This window comes from Rutidosis leptorrhynchoides, chromosome 9 (assembly GCF_046630445.1).
Source record: "Rutidosis leptorrhynchoides isolate AG116_Rl617_1_P2 chromosome 9, CSIRO_AGI_Rlap_v1, whole genome shotgun sequence".
NCBI classification, from domain to species: Eukaryota; Viridiplantae; Streptophyta; class Magnoliopsida; order Asterales; family Asteraceae; genus Rutidosis; species Rutidosis leptorrhynchoides.
The window spans coordinates 221,065,513-221,092,543 of NC_092341.1; the positions used below are offsets into that span (position 1 = coordinate 221,065,513).

Here is a 27,031-nt window from a genome sequence, read left to right on the forward strand (position 1 = left end):
TCCGTCAACATTTTAACTCACGCCCCACTCTGTCAATTTTTTACGCCCGGTTAGGGGCGTCACTTTCCGTCAAATGGCGATACATCATCTCACGCCCTCGATTTCACGCACGACGGGTTAGGATGAGTCTTATTGAAAATACTTAACTTATAATACTCATGGTATTAAAATAAAGGAGTTAAAATAAAAAATAAAGATGATATAATAATAAACTTAAATGATTTGAGATCGATAATAACTACGGAGTACTCCATCAGATAGTTCGGTATGAGATGATAAAAATATATTTATTGTATTACATGTTGAGAAGGTACATTTATTAGAAAAACAAGGTTGAAAAAGACGCGAGACTGGGTCGAGACGGTAGAACCTTAAAACGTCGCAATGGAAAAAACAGAGTCGAGACGGATGTTGACCAACATTGATTTTATTATATATATTTCAAACATAAATATTTCAAAGTAAACATAGATATTTGTTTTTAGTTTGACATGTTTATTTTTGAAATTTATTTTAAAAGTCAACGTTGGTAAATATCCGTCTTTGTTGACCGTGTTGGTATAATGAAAGAAAATATAGTATAATGAAAGAAAACTTGATATCGAACACGGGACGAAGCGTATAAAATTCTTGATCCTTTTCAACTGAGCTGAACATGCCATTTGTATATTTCATCATTAGATCATATATATTTAATAGCAACTTGACGGGTGGCATGTGTCACCACTACGCCACTGGCTCTTGGGATTTAATTTGAGTCTACATTAGATATTCTCGAGTCTCAACCAACAAACTACCTCTTGAAGTGAACTTATAGTACGTATATTTATTAGAAAGGGCAAGTTATAGTCTTTTTAAAAACGAAAATGAACTTATTGGTATCTATATTTAAACCTTTGTTGGACTTTTATTACCCTTTTTCCGGAACTAAACATTTCGTACACATTTCGAACAATGGTTTTGTTTGTTTCAGTAAACGTTAAAAGCATGGCTGGTCCCGAGAATTTAAGGGCTTAGAACGAGGTAAAAAAAAGCTTTTAGACTCTAATGAATTATATTATATAAACAATTTAAAAAAAAGCCCTTTCGACGTTGCTAGGATGCTATCATACTAGTAGACTTTGGATCCACCATTCCACCCATTTCCACAACCCGTGAACACCTTACTGGACTTTGGATCATAGGCAATGTCCTCAATTCCAATTAACTGACCCGACCCTATGCCATTTTATACTGTTTAGTACTGGCTCAAGTTTGACCTTATGGATTAATGTCCCAACACATTAATTGGCCTCTATAAATCAATCTAACGGCCAATTGGTTGCTCATTTTATTACCATTGATTCGAACCATGCATCGAATCAGGACCACGCCAGATGATGCCAGTCCATGGCTGTCATGGTCACCACATAGTCAGCCCAAAGTGTTGCTCTAAGGAAGATGATAGTTCTTTCACTAATGGGTCAAAACAAGTTTAAATACCACAAACTGAATTTCAAACATATCTAGAAGAAAACAAATGACACACTGACAAGTTCCACAGTACTTACATTTTACTCTTTTAGTTGCTTAATAAACTGTTTTAAACTATACCTGTAAACTATTTATGAACTTAAGAAAGAGTCAACTCTGATATTAGTCGATCTCGAAAGAAACTTCATGCAAATTGGAGGATTAACACCAGCCAAAGCAAGTATAGAACTCGGTAAAGTCCAAATTCCATCACCACAAATCAAACCCGAAGCAACCGCAGGCCCAAAAGCAGCTGCTTTCGCTTTATTAATCTTCGACCAAATGAACAAGATCAAACTTCCAACGCACATATCAATAGCGAAATAACCACCTATGTAAAAAGGTATCGCCATTGCCATAGGAATCGGAATGAATCTCGCTCGGTTTTTACCAACCGCATCCCTAATCCCGTTCACAAAAATCGCAAACGCAAAGAATATGTAACAAAGCATAAGGCATTTATCGGGTAATGCCGAAAAGCCTTCGACCCCTAAAATGGCCATGTTTCGGTACACGAGCGCGTACGGTGCGGGGTATTCCGAACCCGGGACACCAAGATCGTTAAACGCTTTGTAAAAAAGCCAGAAAACGCAAGGTGAGATGACGCAGCCCATTGCGGTCCCAATCACTTGGCTAACAAACATGGACCGAGGTGAAGCTAAAGTCATGTAACCGGTTTTGAAATCTTGCATTAAGTCGGAAGCGGTCGAGACTATATTCATCATGACCCCACAAGCGGCTAGCCCGGCTAGAACACCCCCGTTTGAACCACTGGCCCACGCACCGATAATAAAGATGGCTAGCTTTCCATATGTTGATGCTAAAGACCAGTCGGTGAGCCCACACCCGTATGCATTACAAAAGGCTAACGCAGGGGCAAAAACGTAAATAGCAGCTATGTAGTACCATTTGAGTTGATGGAAGATGTGGGGAAGAGTAGCGGCGGATATAATAGCAATGGTTAGGTAACCGACGATTGCGATCCACATAGGGATTTGATCCTTGAGAAATAGGCGAGTGCGTTTTTGTTCATCGTACGATAGTGATGGTAGATCAGGTGATGAATTACTGGTAACGGGGATATCTTTTTGGATTTTTTGATTATTAAATTGGTGATATAAGCCGAATAATGTGATACCAAGGACTTTTATGAAGTTGTAGAGTCCGTCACCTAAAATCATTGCGATACCGATGAATACCTGCAATTACATTAAGTTAGACAAATTTGTAACTCGGTATACAGATTTTTTTTTTAAAAAAAAAAAAAAAAAAAACAAACTTGGTATACAGATGTAAGTAGAAACACAGAAAATTACCCTGTAGCCTTGCAAGCCATGAAGACTACTTGATTTGAGATTTGCAGGATACCAATCACCTTTTTTTTCGTTTATGAGTGGCCACATTATACCCCATGAAAGAATTGCGCCCACGAGTAATGAGACATTGATCAGATACGGACAGATCATGCCAACACCGACGTATGTTGCTGAGAAGTCGAAATAAAACCTGGTATCGGACAGAGAAACAATGCTAATTGATAAGAAACAAATTATATATACAACTATATTGAATTAATGGTAATGCAAAAGTACATGAAATTTATCAAGACAACATCGATTCATATCCGAGTATAGTTACACGGTACGATCAGCCCAGATACATCACTTATGACTTGAAGATTTACAATATAAAATAAAATAAAATATAATTTTTCTAACGACAGCCTTTAAGGTTGTTGTTAAGGTGCATTTATTTAATGTGTTGTTTAAAGTAGTTAATGTTGACTTTTACATGACCGTATTAAAAGATACAATTGTTTTTTGCACCTTAACGACAGCCACCTGGCTGTTCTAAAAAAAAAAAAAAATCCAAAAATAAAATAAATAAGTAATCAGCAAGCTTACTTATTTTCAAAAGCCTTAAGACCGAGAGTCGGGAAGCTAGCAAATCCACAGTCATCTCCACCCGTAAAGAACCACTGAAAGAACCCCCATAAGAAACTGAAGGAGAAGAATTTTCCTAAAGCTCTTACTTGTTTTCTGTAAAACGACAATGATCGATAAATTAGACGATGAAGTTGTAGGCGAAATATTTATTCGACTTATAATAACGACGGTTATAGTGGGTTTACTTGGCTAGTTTGGCTCCTTGGGGAGTATGAAAACTGTTTATCAGGTGAGCAGTTGCTGTGCCGCTTGGATATATCAGTTTGAAGTCGATAATCATAATCTGCAACACAATATCATAAAAATTAATAAAGAAGAGAAAAAGAAAGACGATAAACTTAAATATGGAGATTTATATACATACCTTACGAAGAGGAACGACGGAAAAGAGTCCAAGGAAACTAACAACGAAAAGAAAAGCAATCATCCAACTCAAAGACGGGTTCTTCGTGTTCAATGCTGAGTTTTCTTCGTTTGATTGTTTCGCAATCACTTCACTCATACCAAATAAGTAACTACCAAACCCTCCTGAAAAAGGCACAATATTTAATTTGGTCATATTTCATCAACAGCTTTGAAGTCCAAGTTTCAACGAAATCATCATTGCAAGGTCGATATACCCAAAAATCAGAACATAAAAGAACAGAATTAGCTTTCACAAGTAGTACATTTTGCTAGCTGTAGAAGAATTATAAGATTGGTGTGAGTGTTGTTGGGGTGACCTTCACCCCTTTCCCACATCGGTTGGAGAGGCAAAAACAAAGGCCCTTATATGTGGCTTGATACCTCTTCCTCACAGGACGCGTTTTAAACCCGTGAGGGCAGTTGAGTCGCTGGTGGCTCGCTGTTCCCAAAGCGGACAATATTCTGTGGTGGTCCTGGCTTCTGTCTCCGTTGCCATCAACTGGTATCAGAGTCGGGGTTACCACACCGATGTTGGGGGGGGATTGTTGGGGTGACCTTCACCCCTTTCCCACATCGGTTGGAGAGGCAAAAACAAAGGCCCTTATATGTGGCTTGATACCTCTTCCTCACAGGACGCGTTTTAAACCCGTGAGGGCAGTTGAGTCGCTGGTGGCTCGCTGTTCCCAAAGCATATTGCTTTTCTTCACGGTGATTTGGATAAGGAAATCTACATGATGCAACCTGAAGGTTTTCGGGTTAAGGGTAAAGAAAATTATGTTTGTAGACTTCAGAAAAGTTTATATGGGTTGAAGCAAGCACCGAGACAGTGGTATAAGAAGTTTGAGTCGGTTATAGGAAAGCAAGGCTACCGAAAGACAACTTCAGATCATTGTGTTTTCTTTTAGAGGTTTGGTGATGATGATTTCATCATATTGTTGTTATACGTTGATGATATGTTGATTGTTGGTAAAAATATTAAAAGAATTGCGCAGTTGAAGCGAGAATTGAGCAAGTCTTTTGCTATGAAAGACTTGGGGCCAGCAAAACAGATTCTTGGCATTCGGATTTCTAGAGATAGAGGTGCTAAGACGTTACATATATCACAAGAGCAATACATTGAAAAGGTGCTTAGTAGGTTCAACATGAAGAATGCTAAAGTGGTTAGTTCCCCTCTTACTACAAACTTTAAGCTAACAGAAAGAGATTGTCCTACTTCAAAGGAGGATGTTGAGGAGATGGATAAAGTTCCATATGCTTCGGCGGTTGGTAGCTTGATGTATGCTATGGTGTGTACTAGGCCTGATATAGCTCATGCGGTAAGTGTTGTTAGTCGGTTTATGTCAAATCCGAGTAAGAAGCATTGGGAAGCGGTTAAATGGATTATGAGATACTTACGAGGTACTTCAAAGTTAGGTATCACATTCGGAAATGGAGAGCCGGTGCTTGTTGGTTATACAGACTCAGATATGGCAGGAAACAAAGATAACATGAAATCCACTTATGGATATTTGATGACTTTCGCAGGGGGAGCAGTTTCATGGCAATCAAGGTTACAAAAGTGTGTTGCATGGTCTACAACCGAGGCTGAGTATATGGCAGCAACAGAAGCGTGCAAAGAACTATTGTGGATGAAAAGGTTTCTACAAGATCTTGGGTTTAAGCAATCACGATATGTGGTTCTTTGTGATAATGAGAGTGCGATTCATTTGGCTAGAAATTCTATGTATCATAAGCGGACAAAACATATAGATGTGCGGTATCATTGGATTAGAGAACGTCTTGAAGATGGTTCGTTTGAACTTGATAAAGTTCATACCGATGATAATGGTTCCGACATGTTCACAAAGGCTTTAGCAAGTGAGAAGCTCAAGGTATGTTGCTCGATCGCTGGGATGGCGATTCCTTCCTCATAATTGGAAAGGGGGAGATTTGTTGGGTTATTGGTTTCCAATTAATGTGAAAGGCCCAAGCCCAACAAAATAGGCCCAAGATGAAGTTTGACTTGGTCAACATCTGGGTGCATTATTTGAATCAGTTGTGTGCAGCTGTTCTTTGATCTATCAAGAGGGAGAGAGATCAAAAAGTAATCAAAAAAAGGAGAGAAACCTCAAATTCCCGTTTTTATGTACAGCAGCTCAGAAAAGAGACGATCCCCAGAGATCCGACCGTTGAATCTTCTCCAATTTTGGACTGTGTCTTCTTGACATCAGTGCCAAGGTTTTCAACCGTTGAATTCGTCTAAAAAGGTCTGTAGCTCGTATTTTCGCTGCTGGAACAGTAGCAGTTTTTGGGGTAGTGTTGTTCATCTTTTGTCTTTAATTTCTTCATATACTTGTTGATTATTGTTGTTCAAGAGTATGATGATGTTGTATACCTCTAGTTGAGCTAGAGAAGGATTATTGTATTGCTCTCTTGTTGATGATAGTGGAACATTAAGTGGCTTACGAGTCCCGTGGTTTTTACTCTCGATTTTGAGAGGTTTTCCACGTAAAAAGTCTCGTGTGTATTGTGTGTGCTCAATTATTTTGTATTTGCTGATTTGGGACAGAATTGGGGCTGATTTGTGGTGATTGTGGTATACCTTATTTGTTAGTTTTCTCACAGGTTCATATGGGTCGGGAAATGCTTGTCAAACGGATGTTTGTGTAACACCCGAATATTTCATATGCGAGAATATATATATATGTACATATGTATGTATATACAGTGGAGATATTTAGATATACATGTGTATATGGTTCGGGTTGCGTATGAATTCATGTATATATATAGTTGGAACGAGAGATACGCGGTGTACGATAGTGTACGTTGCATGTACGCGTGGGAATATGCGTATATAAGGTGGTGGTTACGCATGCATGCAAGATTATTGGTAAGGGTTCGTTCTAGGGTCTTCTAGAAGGGTTTGCTTGCATAAATAAGTCGGGATTGGAGCGTACGAGTGGAATTATGAGACGGGGACTTGGTTAGACGAAAATGGAAGAAAATGTGTTGTGGGTCGCGCCGCGAAGGCTGTGGTCGCGCCGCGATGATTAAGAGCAAAACTGGATCAGAACACTAGTAATTTGAAGCACCAGCTGCAGCACGTTGTCGCGCCGCGACAAGTAGGGTCGTGCCGCGACCAGCCTGGTTCCAGACCCGATTTTCAGCTTTAAATGGGGTGTGTTCAGGGGTAAAACCGTCATTTCGCATATGGATCAGTTTGTGGGATAAATCTCAGCCACCCATCTCATTCATTTCATTTCCTTTTTCATTTTTCTTCCATTTATTCTCTCAAAACATAAATCCTCTTTGGATTCAAGTGAAGATTTGGGGTTCAAGACTTGTGATTCGATCTTTGGCGTAGTTGGAAAGTGTGTTCTCCTCGTTCTGGGCTACGTGGTGATACTAGTGGTAAGCTCTAACTCCGAAATTCGTTTTTGTGTTCATCATTCAAATTTAGGGCTTTTGATTGTATGATTCTTAGATGGAACCCATTTAGTTGTTAATTGGAGATTAACACCAATATTCGGGTTTATGGTTGTTATTGGCGGTTTTGTGTTTAGTGTGCAAGTTTATGCTTGTAAAACTTGTAAATGGTGAGATTTTGACTTAATTGGTTAAAATTAGGGTTTTGGTGTCAAAATGGGTGAGACATGTGTTTAACACTTGTGTTTGGGTTTACTTGGCATATTAGGACCATTTTCACCCGTGTTAGTAATTATTGGTTAGTTTGGGCGCGTTTTGTGCTTGGAAGTGCATTTGGGTCAAAATGGCACTAAGTGTCGAATTGGGTTGGTTTGTAAGTCAACTCTAATTGTGTATTGTTGTATTTGTGATAATGGAATAGGTACTTTCCATTGACGAGTCGCGGATTACTTGGAAGCATTCATCAAGGCGACAATGTGAGTGTTAATATCCTATATGCATATGTATGTGTAGGATGGGTGCGGGTCGGGTGAAGGGGTTCGCGGTTATAGAGCTCACTTCTCATATAGGTGGAATTGTTGGACTTGTGTATAGGTCCAATTGGCACGGTTGTGCGTTTTGGTTGACTACCTTTGACGAGGTGCACACTTTGGGTGTACGTTATCACATGGGCGTGTGATGTGGATTATATAACCCCAATGGCGAAGGGTTAATTTTGTGAGTGGAATAATTATGCGTGAACGTATATAATGTATTTATTTGTGTGGTATGAATGTGGAAGTGTCGCGGTGTTCAAGACACCACATTCTAGGTAACGAGTAGTATTGTCGCGGTGCTTAAGACACTACTCCTTGTGTAATTGACTTGTGGGATTGTCGCGGTGTTTAAGACACCACAATGTCGTGAGAGTGGAAGTGTCGCGGTGTTCAAGACACCACTCATTGTATTGAATGAAGTGTGGATTCGTCGCGGTGTTTAAGACGCCACATTGTTGTAAGGGTGAGTTAGTCGCGGTGTTTAAGACATCACCCGGGGGACTAGTGATTACGCGGTGTATAAGTAACACTAGTGGATGTTATGAACTCCAACGGACTTACATGTACCGTTCTCTTGTATACTTGGTTAACCATGGTTATTGTGTTGTAAGCGTAAGCAAATTATGTTATTCGAGATATATATACATATGTATATTGTATACATATAATGTTGTATTGTCGTGTTGTAGCTAACCCTCCGGGTGTAGCTTATTGGCATTGTTCACATCGTTGTTGGCAAACTTATATTTTGTTGATGTATCTTTAGCTCATTGCTTAGTGATCTTACGGTATGCTTAGACTAGCTTGCCTTTATGTTTGGATGCTCCGGTATGCGGTATTTGCTATTTTGTGGCGTGTCCATTTTATGCATATATATGTATGTAGTATATTCTCACTCACTAAGCGTTAGCTTACCCTCTCGTTGTTGATATTTTTATAGGTTCGCATGCTTGGCGGCTCGGGTAAGCTTGGGGATTAGAGATCTCGGCTAGGTTGCTTTAGAAGATCTTGCTTTTGGACTCGATTAGGATTTGGGTAGCGTAGTCCCAAATCACCATGCTCGGTTTGGTGTAAACGTAACTAGTCGGGTCATAATGATTATAACCGGTTTACGATTTAATTAATGAACCATTGTATTAAGGAGTTTAAATTATTAATGTATGTTTTAAGTTCGATGAACTTACCTTGATAACAAATACGTTTTGGAATATGTGTAATGGGACCTAAAGTATTATTTAACGCGTATTAAAAGGAAAAATTTTTATGGGCCGGTTTTAATACGGGTTGGGTTGTTTCAAGTGGTATCAGAGCATGGTCTAAGGGATTTAGGTGACTTGAGATAGGTGCCTAGACTTAGACTTTTGTGTGTGCTTAATTTGTTGCGGGACTTGTAGGAGTACGGGTCGGAATAGGTTATAGTTAGTGCCTTGTTTGTAGGTGGACTAACGTTTATATTAGTAATGCGGATATTATTAATATATTATTGTGTTGTGATAATAATTCTTGCGGGTGCTTATATCGCGTAGAATTTGCGTTGTGTTGGTTTATATCATCGAGCGAAGCGGTCGTTGTACTAACGAGTCGATACGGCGTGTGTGCGTAATAAGGACTTGCAAACCTTATTACGGGTGCAAATCGTGTCAAACAAGTGATGTACGACGGGTGTTGAGCAAGATGGGGCGGTGTTGTGCGTATGGTGTTATACGTTCGTGGACTAATCATTTTGCATTCTTTAGAATGGCGACGCGAAACGAGATCGAGACGAATGACGAAGAGTTTAATACTAGAGTTGCGGCCGCCGTTGCGGAGCAAATGAGTGCGTTGGATGAAAGAATGGATAGGAGGTATTCCAAATTTCGGGGTAGTAGTGAAATGGAGCGTTGTCTTAAGGGCTTCATGAGGACTAAACCCCCGATGTACGATGGAAAACCGGATCCTTTGGTAAGCACAACTTGGATCTCGGATGTCGAAGGGTGTTTTCGTACTATTGAATGCCCTCCTGAGAAGAGGACAAGACTCGCTACTAGTTTGTTGCGGGATAGGGCAAAGGATTGGTTGGATGGTAAGATTGATCTTATCGGAGGTGAACCGTTTATGGCGTTATCGTAGGACGAGTTTAAGAAGGAATTCTTTGAGGAATTCCGAACTTCAGCCGATTTATCGGAAATGCGTAATGAGTTGCGAAATTTGCAACAGGGTTCTATGGATTTGAATACTCTCAAGACGACCTTTATGGCGAAGGCTCATTTTTGCCCGGAGTATTTGGGGAATGATAATTTGTTGATGCAAGATTTCTATCGAACCTTGAATGATGACTTGAAGAATAAGATTAGCCGGGGTTACGCGAAATCGTTTGCGGAATTATTCGCCGTGGCTAGAGGTTTCGAGTCGTATACGCGATCAAAGATTGGTGAACCTTCAAGTGAGAGAAGGGTTGTTTCGTATGGTGCTCCTAGTAAGAGGACTAAGTGTAGCGACCCCGACAAATCGTCAAGTGACGGCGTCGGCTACGTGGGTCCCATTACCTGATTATAAGTCTTTAAGATAACGTTTGACCAAAATATATCGCCTTCATTTCAAAATAAAGATTGTTTCAAAGTATACAAGAATTGTTCAACCAAAAGTTAAGTTACAACGTTATAAGTACGATTGAAATCTAGGCGACACGGTTTAAAGTAAAGTCAAAAGACGCTCCATGAAATGCATGTATACTCGACATCGGATGCAAGTATCAAATAGTAAGCGGAAGCATGTTTCACATATCGTGCAAGACCTGAGAAAAACATAGAAATCTGTCAACGAAAACGTTGGTGAAATCATAGGTTTAAGTAAGTAAGTACAAGTGAACCACAAGATTTGCATCAATGAAATAATAGTAATACATTCCAAAAGTTTGTTTCACGAGCACCCAATTATCAAAGCTTAACATTCCTTCCATTGTATACCCCATCACTTAGTGCTAGAACAAACACTGATTCTCGAAAATATATTTCATCCGTAAACGGTAGCGAACCGTTTGAATGAGGGTTTGTCAAACCCATATGGATCCATACAACATAAGTTCTCGCTTACACCCGGCAAGTGTAACTAATGATAATCGAATTGAGGATTTTGTTCTAAACTCGTATGTAGAATGTTTGTTTTCCTGTACTTGTGTTCACTTAGTAAAGAAATGTTTATGTTTTCTCATCCCAAATGTAAGTTCAAAAAGAGTAAAAGTGGGACTATGATCTCACCTTGAGTGCAAGAGTTAATAAAGTTCTTCAACAAGTAGACGCGTGCAAAGACAAAGCTAGTCTTGACCTAAACATATAGGTTGTATCAATAACGGTAAACACAAACGGTCAAAGATGTTCAATTAGTCCTATGGCTCGTTACGACTCGATTATATTAGCATGTGAATCAAATTGTCAAGTTTCATGCAAGATACAAGTACAGAAACAAGTTAGGAAGGTTGCATAATCATTTGGTTAAGTTTGACAAAAAGTCAAACTTTGGTCGGTCAAAGTCAGCGAAAGTCAACACGTTCGGGTCGGGTCTCGGACAAATTTTCTATGCTAGTTATTCATATATAAGCATGTTAGAACAAGTTGCATGCGAATTGGAAGTCTAAAACATGGCAAACATTTCACGTGAAACGGACATTGGAGACAGAAGCTGGGCACGGCTTATGCCGCGCCGCGGCCAGGCCTGTCGCGCCGCGACAATGGCCGTGGCCTGGTCCCAGGCCTGTTTCACTTGTTCAAGACTTGGTCAATTTTCAAACAAACGCAAAACTCAAACCGTAAACAACTAGAAGACGTATCTTATACCGTTGGAAAGCTCTTTTGACAAGGAACACAACTAAACATGTTTCACCAAACAAAAACATCATTTATAATAGCCGAAAACTCATCAAGTGATCATTAAACGTTCATTTTTAAGGTTTCAAGTTCTTCAAATGCAATTTGAGTTTCGGGAAACCAATTCACACATATAATATGCCGTTTTGAAGGTAATGAAACATACATTACAACTAAACACTAATAATTAACATTCCATGGCATTCAAGCATCCAAAAATTCATGTCAAGAACTATCAAACCCTAGTCAAACATCTCAAAATCAATAATCATGTTTTTGGAGTTTCCTTAATCAACCTATACATCAAAATGAAGCTAATGATACTAGTAACACTTTTAAAACATGCACTTTAACAATTGAACAACTTTTAATCATCCAAAATCAAAGATTAAGCTAACCCACTTCAAAAGTTCAAACTAGTTACTCAAATCAACCAATCGAGCAAACAAAACATATATTCATGCTAGACACGAGCCATAGACACTAACTAACACAATTTCAAGTCAAAAACACGAATTTATAGAAATCTAGAGTTTTTAGAAAGTTACCCAAACTCGGTGTAGTTAGTATCAAATCGTAGAGAATGATGAGAGGATCAAGAATATGTAGTCGGATTTGTTGTGAGCTTCCAAGATTGAATTTAGATGATGAATGAATGGAATGGGTTTATGTGTGTGTTCTTGAGATGGAGAGAAAAGGGATGAGGGAGATGATGGAATGAATGAATGGTGGAAAAATGGGTTGACTAGTTGACCTAGTCAACTAGTTTGCCCATTTGGCAATCTCGGTCCCTCGAGTTTCAAAACGGGTGCGGGAATTAACCCAACGAATATTTTAAAAACGTTCGAGTAACGGATGACTTTATAATTAGATAACGAGAATATTATGAACGTTAGTTAACGAAAGATACAAATTTGAATAACGAAAGATATTATATAAAAAAAAAGACGGTGTTAAAATAAATTTAACGGAAAAACGCGGGATGTTACACTAAGGGTCCGAGTGTGAGCACGAGTGGTACGCAGACGAGTATAACGGATTCTAGTGCGTCTAGGTGTTACAATTGTGGCGTGAGGGGTCACAAGTCTTGGGAATGTTCGGTACCAAAGGGTGATGGCATGGTGTGCTTCAATTGCCAAGAAGAAGGACATCGTAAGTCGGAATGTCCCAAGTTAGTGGGGACGGGTGTGGCAAGGAGACGTTAGGGTACGTTTCGTTTTAATAAATATGCCTTTTGATTATTTATTAAGTGCCGTTTGAAGTTGAGTTTATTAAATGCATTGTGTTGTGCATGTTATTGATATGGGTGACGTTCCTAATGGAAGTACCCTATGACGACGTTTTGATTGACGGGCGAAGGGCGTAAGACTTGGTGTAACCAAGCATTCCTTGATATTTGTAAAATGTTTCTACCAAGCCATGGAAATGGGTTGGTGTTCGGTTGTTAAGCGCGTGTTCGCTTTTGTGTTGAGGTCGATGAACCGTGAGGTTCGACGGGTGGGCTGAAACCCTTGAGATCGAGTGTTTTGAATCTCGATGTATGTTGGTAATGGAGTCTTTATGACGCGACATTAGGTGCCTCTTTTATACCTACTAGCGTGGTGTTCGACTCCGATTATGTTGCGGTTACATTGTACTTAGGGTACCGAAGTGAAATCCTTAGGTACATGAGTGACTAGGTGGAATTTGACAAACTAAAGCAATTGGATGATTGCGAAGGTATGGTTTGTGAAATCGTGGTACACTTTTTGCTCGAGGTGTTTAAGGATTGATTGAAATCCTTTGTGTGCTCAAGGCTGGAGCAAGATATGGTGACGGGTCGTGTGAGCCCAATCTTTGTAAAGTCTACCTTAGGTAGCATTGTACGGTTGTACGAGTTGTGGATATGGGACGTAGTTCCAAATGGGGGAGTTACACTCCCGCACGAGGAAGTTTTAGTGTGAGATTTCGGATGATGCTTTTGGTAGATCCGGAAAATGTTGTCGAGACCTGATTTTGGTCGATTTGTGGTAGATTACAATTTCGGATAAATTGTATTTATGGTTTGGATTTGAATTATCACCGAGGTGGTAATGTGGTAAATCTCGATTGAGAGATAATGGACGTGTTTGGCGAGCAAGGTGAAATCCTTCGGTTAAGGGAGGTGTGTGTCGGATTCTCTTCTAGAGAATAATTGTTTTGTGCCTATGTTTGATATAGGTGGTTCTTGCTCGTGTATGTGAATGGTTAGTGGTATCCGTTAGGATTCAATATGGCGTAGCAGAGCGCGATGTTACGCTACTCGTCGTTCGAGGCCAAAAGGGCGTTGATTGATGAAGCATGACTTTCGGGTCCGCTGACTTCATCATGGTATTGGTGATTGATGAAGCATGACCTTTAGGGTCCGCTGACTTCATCATGGGAGTATGCGATTGGTGGAGCATGACCTTCGGGGTCCGCTGATTTCATCATGAGCGAGGTGTTATATCGGTGAAGCATGACTTTCGGAGTCCGCTGACTTCATCCGGTGTTGAGATTGGTGAAGCATGACCTTCGGGGTCCGCTGACTTCATCATGGGATTATTGATTGGTGAAGCATGATATTCGGGTTCGCTGACTTCATCATGGTAGTGAATCGCGTGTAGTTCGGATTCACTAAGGCGCGTGTGTTTTCGACCAGCCTTCGTGTTGTGTGATCTGTCGGTTGTTTTATACACCGATGGTGGGGTCGTAAGGACCATGATGTTGATCTGTTGGTTGTTTTATACACCAATGGTGGGGTCGTAAGGACCGTGTTGTGTGATCGATCGGGTGTTTTTATACGCCGATGGTGGGGTCGCGAGGACCATGTGGTATGATTAGTGATGCGATAGCCGTGTTTCGCTCACGTGTTGTTACGGGTGTGACGATAGTCGATTTTGTACACCTTTGGATTTGACGTTTTCATAGTCGTTTTGGGCGCTATCGGTTTTAGCCTTTTGATTATGATGTTACGGTAGTTGCGTATTGATCGTATTGCGCACTACAAGGGATGTTTAGTGATTGGTGTTATCCGTCAGGATTCGTTGGTTCGGTCTTCATCGTTTCGGATTGTTGACCTTAGGTTTGAGACTTGGTTGCTTTTAGCATTGTACTTGGTAATGGTACGTTAGAGGGTTGATATCTCGGTTCGAGATTTGGTTATTGTGTTGTAAGCGTAAGCAAATTATGTTATAAGTAACACTAGTGGATGTTATGAACTCCAACGGACTTACATGTACCGTTCTCTTGTATACTTGGTTAATCATGGTTATTGTGTTGTAAGCGTAAGCAAATTATGTTATTCGAGATATATATACATATGTATATTGTATACATATAATGTTGTATTGTCGTGTTGTAGCTAACCCTCCGGGTGTAGCTTATTGGCATTGTTCACATCGTTGTTGGCAAACTTATATTTTGTTGATGTATCTTTAGCTCATTGCTTAGTGATCTTACGGTATGCTTAGACTAGCTTGCCTTTATGTTTGGATGCTCCAGTGTGCGGTATTTGCTATTTTGTGGCGTGTCCATTTTATGCATATATATGTATGTAGTATATTCTCACTCACTAAGCGTTAGCTTACCCTCTCGTTGTTGATATTTTTATAGGTTCGCATGCTTGGCGGCTCGGGTAAGCTTGGGGATTAGAGATCTCGGCTAGGTTGCTTTAGAAGATCTTGCTTTTGGACTCGATTAGGATTTGGGTAACGTAGTCCCAAATCACCATGCTCGGTTTGGTGTAAACGTAACTAGTCGGGTCATAATGATTATAACCGGTTTACGATTTAATTAATGAACCATTGTATTAAGGAGTTTAAATCATTAATGTATGTTTTAAGTTCGATGAACTTACCTTGATAACAAATACGTTTTGGAATATGTGTAATGGGACCTAAAGTATTATTTAACGCGTATTAAAAGGAAAAATTTTTATGGGCCGGTTTTAATACGGGTTGGGTTGTTTCAGTTTGTTTCCGTTTTGTAGATTGCCCGTTGTGACCATTTTCCCATCAAATTGGTATCAGAGCTAGGTTATTTGATTTGACTTGTGTGAAAGATGGAAGCTAATACAAGTAAAATGATTAGTTTAAATGGTTCAAATTATCATGTTTGGAAAGGTAAAATGGAGGATCTTCTTTATGTGAAAGATTATTATTTGCCTGTTTTTACTGAGGATAAACCTGAGGAAAAATCTGATGCTCAATGGAAAATTTTGCATAGACAAGTATGTGGGTATATTCGGCAGTGGGTTGATGATAATGTTGTGAATCATATTACTGGGGAGACTGATGCTAAAGCCTTATGGAAAAAGCTTGAGCAGTTATATGAACGAAAGACTGGGAATAACAAGTTGTTCTTAATTAAGCAGATGATGGCTTTGAAGTATCATGATGAGACTCCTATTACAGATCACCTAAATGCATATCAGGGTATTATAAATCAGCTTGCAGGTATGGGTATCAAGTTTGAGGATGAGATTCAGGGTCTCTGGTTACTTGGTACATTACCGGACTCTTGGGAGACTTTTAGGACATCTTTGTCCAACTCTGCACCGAATGGTACTATCACCATGGAATTGGCTAAGGGTAGTATTTTGAATGAAGAGATGAGAAGAAAGTCACAAGGTTCCTCTTCACAGTCAGATATCTTGGTCACAGAAACGCGGGGGAGAAGTCATAGTAGAGGTCAGGGTAAAAGAGGCAATCATCGTAGCAGCTCAAGCAAGGGCAAATTTGCTAACGTTGAGTGTTATAATTGTCATGAAAAGGGGCACACAAAGTGGTATTGTCCAAAGTTGAAGAATGAGAAGAAAAAGGCATATGACAAGAATAAACAAAAGAAAAGTGATGGTGGTGATGATGATAAGGTTGAAGTTAACGCTATCACAGATGAGTTCTTTGTTTGTATTGATTATGATATGATCAATCTTACTCATGATGACACGAGTTGGATTGTTGATAGTGGTGCTACATGTCATGTTGCAATTTGTAGAGATCGCTTCTCATCTTACACTCCAGGTGACTATGGATTTGCTAGGATGGGTAATGCCGGGTTATCAAAGATCGTTGGTATTGGAGATGTTTGTTTGAAATTTGACACGGGAATGGAGTTAGTTTTGCATAATGTAAAACATGTTCCGGATATGAGACTTAATGTTATTTCAACAGGCATTCTTGATGATGATGGTTATTATAACGGTTTTGGTAATGGTATTTGGAAACTAACTCTTGGTTCTATGATAGTGGGAAGAGGCAAGAAAGACTCAAGATTATACATCACGCGTCCGAAGATCATCCAGAACATTGTTAACGCAGTGTACAATGTTGATTCTACTGAGTTGTGGCATAAAAGACTTGGCCACATGAGTGAAAAGGGGATGTCTATCTTGTTCAAGAAGAATGTGTTGTCGGGTGTTAGTGGTATTGATTTGAGTAAGTGTTCTCACTGTTTGGCAGGGAAACAGACCAGAGTTGCGTTTAAGAGTCATTCTCCTTTTCGAATGGAGAACATACTTGGTGGATTGTTAGGTGCAAACCCAATCCCACATTGGTTGGGGATAAATGTCAAGATCAACATATAAGCTCATGAGTGTCTCTCTCTACTACCAATTGGTTTTAGAGTAATTTGAGAGCTCATGGCTTTATATGTTTGGTGCTTGTTGGGCTATAACCGGTCCTTTCAGTGGTATCAGAGCGGGTTAGCCCAAAATTATGATGTGGATTAATCGCCCTAGTTCGCCAACGATAATGGATCATTGTGTGTGCCTTATATCAAAAGATCTCCCTGATTTGGCCTTGGTCAGGTTGAGAGTTGCGGGTAATGGCCGGCGATATAAGATGAATGGATCCTGTGCGGAATATCGTTGAAGGGGAGGCCTGGTGATGTGGTCTTCGGTTTGAGGGGAGGATTGTTGGGTGCAAACCCAATCCCACATTGGTTGGGGATAAATGTCAAGATCAACATATAAGCTCATGAGTGTCTCTCTCTACTACTAATTGGTTTTAGAGTAATTTGAGAGCTCATGGCTTATATGTTTGGTGCTTGTTGGGCTATAACCGGTCCTTTCAAGTGTTCATTTTCCATGTTGCATTGTTTTGTTTCAAGATGATCTTGTATGTCGATAATGCACGTTTGGTAGTATTAGATGGTATTCAATTTAATTAGTACAAGTAGATCGTCAAATCTACTCAAACTCAAACAGATCGTTCGGATGATAATTATATCTATGTTAGTTTTATATAATTTTTTTGCTAAAAAAACAAAACTTAGGTTTTCGATAAATGATAACATTTTGATGATTGATAATTGTTTTCTGATAAATGATAACTGTTTTCTTGTTAATGATAACTGTTTGATGAATGATTATATTTAGATGACTGATAACTGCATTTGTCATATATCATCTACGTCTTTGAAGTCAGTTTTAAAGAATTCTTGGAAGGTTGATATATCCCTAAAAACCAAAACATATAAGACCATTTTAACTCCGCGTGATAAGGTCAAAAACATCACGATCATGCTACCATGCCGTCACAATGCGGCGTGATGGGTTGAATATTTGGGTGGCGCGATGGCAGCATCACGGGAAAGAAATGTTGCGTGATGGGTGACGTGATGGGTTCTGATTTGCCAATATCTTTTTCATCCATTGATAAAAAAAATTGAAACTTTTTTAAAATAACAACGGTCATATGGTTTCAAAAATTTTAATTTTTATAATAAAATCTATCTATAAGTACCACACAACTCAACCATTTTTACACTTTAACAATTTTTCAACATCTTTTTTACATTTTATCAAACATTTCATCCACTTTTACTCCATGGATCCAATTAAGGATTCGAAGGAACGTACATATCGGGAGTAAAGTAGCGTCTGACTAGAAGTCATACGGTGGCGATGAAAAAAAATCATTTGATGATTTCGATGTATTCGTTTTAAATTTTTAGGACGTTTTAATATTTTATAGATAGATGTGCTTAGTTTTATTAAAAAAATGAAACTAATAATAAATAATTCAAACAAGAAATGAAAAAGGAAATAAAAACGACGAGACCTATTCTCTATCACTCTCTATCACCCCATCATTATCACAAACTCTATCACATCATCACACCATCTCTGCGTCAAACTGAGTTCAGTCTGTGGTAGTCTTAGTGTGTACAGACTGAACTCAGTCTACCGTCGCTCCTGTATTCTTTGGGTTTCTCTCCTATTAGGAGTTCTCCATTGATACTCTCTCTCTCTCTCTCTATATATATATATATATATATATATATATATATATATATATATATATATATATATATATATATATATATTTTGAAAAATGTGACATTTACTTTATTGTTACTTTTTCAATTTTACGTCTTACTTTTTAATTATTATTTTGTCTTATATACATACATTAAATTTTTTATGTGTATAATACTCTTTCCGTCTCAATTAAAAGTTTAGAAATATTCCTTTATCAACTTTGACTTAAAATATTTTTTTTTTCTATTATGTATTATTTGATAAAATTCATATAAATTTCATCAAATAATATATAATACTAAAAAAATTTAAATCAAAGTTAGTAAAGAAAAACTTAACAAGTTAAACAAAGACTATTAATTTGAAATGAATAGAGAAGAACTTTACCTAATACGGAGTATTATATGTGATATGAACTAGTCCGGATCCGGCACGCACAATGCGGCGGGGGCTTTCGGCCTGCATGTTCATATTTAACGTAGCTTTATGTATTTACATAAGGGAAAACGACCCATGTGTTAAGCGCTGTTGTAGGTGTCGTCGTCTTTAGTGTTTTTTAAAAAACTGTTCGGTTCGAAAGTAGTTAGTTTCGTTTTGTTGATAAAATTATTTCGAATCTAACGGTTTTGTCGAAAAAATTTAACTCGTAGGAAGATACGGGTTGTCGATGTGTTTAGCATTTTCTAAAAATTGTCCGTTTCGAACGTACCTATTTTCCTTTTGTTCATAAAATTATTTCGAGTATGACGCTTTTGTCGAAAAAATTTAACTCGCGGCGAGCGGGAAGATACGGGCTGTCGTTGTGTTTAGCGTTTTTTAAAAAGTGTCCGTTTCGAATGTAGTTAGTTTCGTTGTGTTCATAAAAATTTTCCGAGTTTAACGGTGTGGTCGGTGAAATTTAACTCGGGGCGAGGAGGAAGATACGGGCTGTCGAAGTGTTTGGATGGAGTTTTTATTTTAATTGAGAGAATTATGTTTTACCCCCTAGAGTTCAGGGTAGCTTTTGTGAGTTGATTATAGTTGAGGGGGTATTTTGCATTATTTGGGTTGGGTTTTGGGCCTTTATCGTTTTGACCCGGTTTGTATGTGTGGTGGGTGTCAAACGACACGTTTCCCCCCACAATTAGTAATGTAGGGATTAATTAATAATTAATGTGACCAATTAATTTTGGATATTTTATTAAAAATTAATATTGAACAATAAATTAGAAAAGGAGTAAGGAATGGTCCACCACTATTTAACAATCTTTTGAATTTGAACTCTTTATTTAGTTACAAGTGATAAGTTGACAACAATTTCAAACTTATTGACGCGTTTTACGTAAAACTCACAAAAGAGAGATTGAGTGTGAATAAACGATATATTTTATTTTATATAGAGTTACCACACAAGTTTTATGTAGGTTTCAAGCAAGTGGAAGTGTGCACGTTCGCATATTCCAATTGCCAGCACAACCATGCGGTTCAAGTCAATGATTAGGCCACTATACGTGATTCTCTAGTTATTTTTTGATTTTTATGAGACTATTTGTAGTGATTGGTGGTGTGAGTTGATTTTTGATTATTAGGACGTGTGAGTTGTTTGTGTAAAGTAATGTTGGTGTGGGTTAAGAGTATTGTTATGATGTGTTAAAATATAATTGAGTTAAGTATTAAAAGGGGATAAAAATATGATTTAAAAAAAAAAAAAAAGGGGGAAAACCACCCCGTTGCTGGATCCGTTGCCAAGCCACGACCAGGTCCAATTTTGCGATCTCCCACGCATCGATACCCCAAGAGTGGGGGTGTGGCCCCTTGCCACCTCATCTGCGACGACGTGAGATATAAACTGCTACAAGCGGTCTGAATGTGACATCACAATATCATGTTGCTTATCTTAATCGAGTTTACTTAAATAAATGTTTTCCCACTTTAAAAATTATCTTGAAATTTTATTTATTTTTATATGTAAAAGAGCTCAAACGATAAGATTTTTCAAAGGGAATTGATATGTACACAAACATTTTTTATATGTACACAACCAAACATGCTTTACTGTGTTGTACAGTACAACATTCAAAGCAATTTGGTTGTGTACATATCAAAATTTGGTTGCATACATATCATCACCCTTTTTCAAATTCATTATATCCAAGTGATTGATTTTGACTTATCACGTGATTGATTTTGACCATTTTGCGTCAACTCAATATATATTACTAGTAATGTTTCAATTTAAAAAAAAAAAAAAAAAGTTTATTGAAGAATTTTTAAAAAAATATTCCAATCTAGCTTTAATCAAAAATTCAACATCAATCACAATGTCACAACCTCACAACCTCACATCGGATTAAGGACTTAAGGTGCACACTAGCTTAGAGTGTTTTTTCCTCTTTTAAGACTTTAAGAGTGCATTATACACTCTTGGACTTGTGGCTTAATATGAGCCTTGTATTTAGTTAACTTTTATAAGTAAATAAATTGGGAAATAATAAAGCGTAGACTGGATACTAATTACTCGTAACAATTATCAAAGTGGACCCAATAAAATAAAGTCGGACTGGATGATGAAAATTTAGACCACAAGACCCATATCCCACATCCACGCCTATATTGGTGCCACACACAATTTCAATTTTAAACCGTATGTGGCTGCTTCCAATTTCAAATACTTGTGAATAACAACAAGAAAGATTCAATTGGAGAGTATGTTTACATTGTGCAATTAAAAGTAGACGACTCTTGACAACTCTAATCTAATAAATTGAATTGAATATTGAACCTCAATTATTATTTTGTTTGGCAAAAATCATTAATATAAATAAATGGATTCGAAAATCAAACACGGTACAAAACCGATACAACAGACACAAATATTAACCATAGTCTAACATCAGCAACAAAAGAGAAAAGCAACAAACAAGTAAACCAATCCAAATCAAAAAACATCAATAGCGTGGAACTAAAAATACAAGGTAAACGAAACAAACAAACAAAGTAACATTTAAGACGTTCGAAGAATCTGTAGAACCAAGGCATTCCACGAGAACTACAAAACGTTGGGAGAACGCTGACGTACGCCGAATTCAACGAGAACGCTTCACAAGAGATCTGTAATCGTAAACCAGTCACAACACCTAGCTAAAATCCAGATGTCCAAACAGGAAGATTGTCGCCTGGTTCAACTCGACAAACAAGATCTCGGAAAAAGAGACTGACAAATTAAACCACAACAACGAGCCCAAAAACCGGTTAACAAAAGTCCACAAAAAGCCACACAACCCCAAAAATAAGAGCATGACCACTACCTACACGGTGGTGAAACCAACACAATCAATAACAACTCATTCTCACGAGATGAAAGTCGGCCACCACCAATGGGTGGTGAACTGCACACCACCGGTGAGAGGAAGCCAGATACCACCATCAAGATAAACCGAATTCAATCCTTAATGAAGATGTGCTTGGGAATGTTCGAATGTTATTGCATCTATGGATCTCTCACAGGAGCTCAACTCTTGTCAAGGATATCAACACTTGGAACACAAATCCAAAGGAGGCGGTGGTGTTAAACCAAGAGGAGTGATCAATTTTCTCTTCTGTATTGTAATGTATTCTATGGTGTAAGTCATAGGTGGTTATGATATGTTTTGGTGTATGTAGCGCACTCCTGGTGAGCATGGTGTTGAGCTTGGTGTTCTTGTAAAATCAATTTTGAATGAAACGAGTATAAAAAGCCCGTGCTTTGCTGCGGGTAGTTTTCGTCGGTTAACGTCCGGTTAATTGAACGTTTAAAACAAAAGGGTTAACGTTCAAAAATAAAGGAATGAGAAATGAAGGAAAAAAAGAAATTAAAAAAAGTTTTAAAAAATAACTTTGTTGCGAGTTTTTTTCGGTCAACGGTTCGTTAATTTTTCATTAAAAAAAGTTGTTAATGGTCGGTTTACTAAACCTTTAAAAATGAAGGAATGTAAAAGGAAAAAGGAAAAAGCGGGTTGGGTCAACCGGGCCGGGTTGACCCAACCGGGTAGTTTTACATTAAAAAAAACTGTTAATAGTTGGTTAACTAAACATTTAAAAATGAAGGAATGAAAAAGAAAAAGAAAAAGGGAAAAAGTAAACTCATGAAAAAGCGGGTTGGATCGGGTCAACCGGGCGGAGTTGGCCCAAACGGGTCGGGTCGACCTGGTACTATTCACAGGCTAATGAACTTTAGTATAGTTGATGATAATGATAATGATAATAATAATAATAATAATAATAATAATAATAATGATAATGATAATTGATAATGATAATGATAATAATATCTGATAGCAACTCAAAAAAAACCAACGACAAACCAACCCACACAAGACAGATGGCGGTCACCATGGTGAACCGCCACACCAATTGCGATATGAGGCCGTAAAACCACCAATAAACGCAAACGGACGAGAGGAAGGTCAAAGAGAGACAAGAACCTAGATCAAGCATACAAACCAGCGAGAATGGGAGAGACCAACCACCCAGACCTGAGAGGCCACCACGAGAGCACTGGCGTAGAGGGGGCTAGCTCGCCGGATCCGGCCCGAAGTGCCGAGAAATGGATCAAATAGCGACCAAAAATAGAAACAGAAAAAGAAAGAAAATCAAAACAACAATAACCAAGATAAAATCATTAAGAAATTAAAATTATTATTATTATTATTATTATACAATAATAATAATTAAATTGTGGTATTTATTATTAGACAATGAAAATTCATGGTACAACATTTATTACGTATCGGTTAGAAAGTGATCACCTAATGGTACTATTTACGGGAAAGATTCGCGGAAATTTTTTCACATAAATAAATTGGCATGAGGTGATTCATGTGATTATTTTTAAGAGATACGGAGTATTAAAAAGGAGAAAATAAATAAAAAAAACTCACTAGATTAACATGGTGTTAGTTTCTTTATAAAAAAGATAAGTGAATCAAATATCTCAATTTTGAAAGAAATGGATAAAGAAAAATTAAATATAATTATTCTTTCGGTTATTTCCACTTATCTCTAAAAAAAACTTATGAAAAGAAAAACTTTATATATTTCTTTGAAAATTAACGCTACTAATTCACGAAAAATAATCAAAATTCTCCAATGTTAAACTAACGGGGAGTGATATGTACACAACCAAACATGTTTTAATTGTGTATGTGTAAAAATTGGTTGTGTAAAAAGCATATTTAATTGTGTATGTGTAAAAATTGGTTGGGTACATATCAACACCCTAAACTAAATGATAAGACCTCGAAGTTGGGTTGGTTGTAGGTAAATCACTTAAGTTTTAGTACTGTATGTCAGGACCTGTCTTTACATAATTTGTTGTTTAGCCATGTTATGTTTTTTCTTGTAAAATTTCACCAGTTGAACTAAAAAAACAAAATGTTATATATTCATGATGTTATTATGTGAATATATGACAAATTTGAAAAGCAAACAAATGTGAATTTGCTTATTTTAACTGTTTTATAGTTAAATAAATAAAATTTTTATAACAACCACTTTATTACTATTGTGTATATAATCCTTCCTAAATTAGTGAGTAGACTTTATAACATCGTTATCAAAAATCTTCTAACTTTATAAAGAATCTCAATCTCATCTCACTTTTAAAAAAGCTATTGTGACCATCTACAAATATAGTGTATTGTTCAAATCTATACTCTGTAAGAATTTATTATGTAATATAGATACCATGTATAGTAGTAGAGATCTGAACCGTAAATAATAAAGATCATGTTAAAATTGTGAGTCATTGTCTTTCAAAAATTATGAATCCACTAGCATAGCAAGTTAATCATAATTTAGTTTCAAAAAATTGGTAATGCCCAATTCAAAAAGAAAAACACAATTATAATACTACTACCCACACCGTCCAAAATAAACATTTTAGCGTTCAGTTTTATGTTAAATATAAAAATTCAAGAGTTAAATGTCACTTGCTTTACCTTACTCATAAACTTTCTTAAAAATGTATAAAATTGTAAAATTAATTGTCTACCTATAAAACAAGACACTTATATTTATAAGTAATAATTAGACAAAGTAAATAAAATTGTAGACATTAATTTAGGACGGGATGAATATTATTTTATAAATGCATATTTTAAATTCAAATACCACTAGTAGTTACGAGTATCAATTTAAACACAAACAAACAAATAAATTAACAAGTAGACTTACCAGCAAACGTTTATCATTTTCCTAAATAAATTAGTACTAACAAATTAGGGCAGATAAAATTGTAAAATTTCAATTTCAGTTTCAATGCTAATTAATGCACAAAATATTTAAATTTCAGAAAAAAAAATTAAAATTGAAATGAAACTTACCGGAAAAAGCGATGCCGGAAGTGGCAACAACACAAGTCTGAATAACAGTATTCTCTTGTCTAGTAAAAGGTTGTTTCAACATCCCTGATTTATCAAGAAATTTAGTCCACGTCTTCACAAAGAAAAACCCCAATAGTCCGGCAGATACATTCAACGACGGAATTATTCCGGTTGTAAGGTTGAGTTTCATGACGATAAACGTAAACAAAATCCCCAGGATAAAACTAACAACGAATGCACGAACTGTTAGCTGTTGTTGCCACGCTGGCACTTTCTTGCTTTCGAATATTCTTTCGATTGAATCCATTTTTTCAGCTTTTTCGTCTTCGCTGTGTTGTTCTTGAATGTTTGACGATGTTCGTTCCATCGCCATTATTTATTTTATTAGCTGGGATTAATTTAATTTAATACGGAGTAATGGATGGATTGGAAGGGCAGGGGAATGTGGTTATCTGTGTTGGCCTCGATGTAATAAATAACTAAAGAGATTTTTTTTTTTTTTTTTTTTTTTTTTTAAATATTGTGAAGGTATGAGGATTATTTATAGAGGGTGGAGTCGAATTGATATGGAAATGAGTAGAGCATTTATTTATCTATCGATGATAGCAATTCAACCTTCAAAATTGATATTGATATATTTATCACATAGGGTCTCTTCAAAATTTAATTAATTTTGATCAATTTTCATAAAATCTAATCAATTTTGATGTTAAAAATATCAATATCAATTATTTTTATTTGTAAGATTCTTTTTTTTAAAGACACAAATAGATTATAAGGTAAACGTGTAATCAAAATGGTGAAACTAACAACCTGAGTGGTAGTTCACTTATTAGTGGTATGTCTTTTGTAGCGACGACTCCGCTGAACTGTAACATTGTATTCAATGTTATCTCTGACCTGAGGTATCCACCTAAGTCGCATTTCGCTTAGTGCGGTGACAGCTAGGGGTGTGCATGGTACGGGAAAAAACCGAAAAAATCGAAAAAACCGAGGACCGGTTGGGAACTGAACCGGACCGAGGAGTTTCGGTACGGTCCCTGGTCCTTAAATTTCATATTTTTCGGTTCTCAGTACGGGACAGACCGAACTGAAAAAAAGGGAAACGAACCGAACCGAACCGAAATATTTACATTTTACTTATCTATAATTTAACAAATAGTCTCTAGTATTTGAAAGGACCCGTTCATATACATTATAAACGATTCACAATAGTTGATTACATTGCGAGGTATTTGACCTCTATATGATACATTTTACAAACATTGCATTTGTTTTTAAAAGACAAACTTTCTTTACATCGAAAATTGACAGGCATGCATACCATTTCATAATATCCACTATCCAACTATAAATTGATTTAATAATAATCTTTGATGAACTCAATGACTCGAATGCAACGTTCTTCGAAATATGCTATGAAACTCCAAATAATATCTTTAAAATGAGCAAATGCACAGCGGAAGATTTCTTTAACACCTGAGAATAAACATGCTTTAAAGTGTCAACCAAAAGGTTGGTGAGTTCATTAGTTTATCATAATCATTTATTTCCATCATTTTAATAGACCACAAAAATTTCATTTCCAGTTCTCATAAATATACGTCTCATGCATAGAGACAAAAATAATCATTCATATGGTGAACACATGGTAACCGACATTAACTAGATACATATAAGAATATCCCCTATCATTCCGGGATCCTCCTTCGGACATGATATAAATTTCGAAGTACTAAAGCATTCGGTACTTTGGATGGGGTTTGTTAGGCCCAATAGA

General features: G+C 37.2%; 1 protein-coding gene across 1 annotated transcript; it reads right to left on the bottom strand.

The window, feature by feature from the left end:
• Positions 1-1,439: 1,439 nt before the first annotated feature.
• On the bottom strand, positions 1,440-25,737 carry LOC139867158 (probable metal-nicotianamine transporter YSL7). The gene is made up of 6 exons (XM_071855488.1): positions 25,252-25,737; positions 3,823-3,986; positions 3,644-3,741; positions 3,417-3,551; positions 2,829-3,018; positions 1,440-2,711 (listed from the first exon to the last, which is right to left on the bottom strand). The coding sequence occupies exons 1-6, from the start codon at positions 25,622-25,624 to the stop codon at positions 1,605-1,607; spliced, it is 2,067 nt and encodes a 688-aa protein (XP_071711589.1). The 5' UTR covers positions 25,625-25,737; the 3' UTR covers positions 1,440-1,604.
• Positions 25,738-27,031: the final 1,294 nt, after the last annotated feature.

Bases quoted from the DNA above. Each gene is read 5' to 3' on its own strand.
- LOC139867158 (XM_071855488.1), bottom strand. From the start codon at position 25,624: ATGGCGATGGAACGAACATCGTCAAACATTCAAGAACAACACAGCGAA. The intron at 3,742-3,822 runs GTATGTATATAA...ATTGTGTTGCAG, and splicing joins CCGTCGTTCCTCTTCGTAAG to ATTATGATTATCGACTTCAA. The intron at 2,712-2,828 runs GTAATTTTCTGT...ATGTAATTGCAG, and splicing joins ATGGCTTGCAAGGCTACAGG to GTATTCATCGGTATCGCAAT.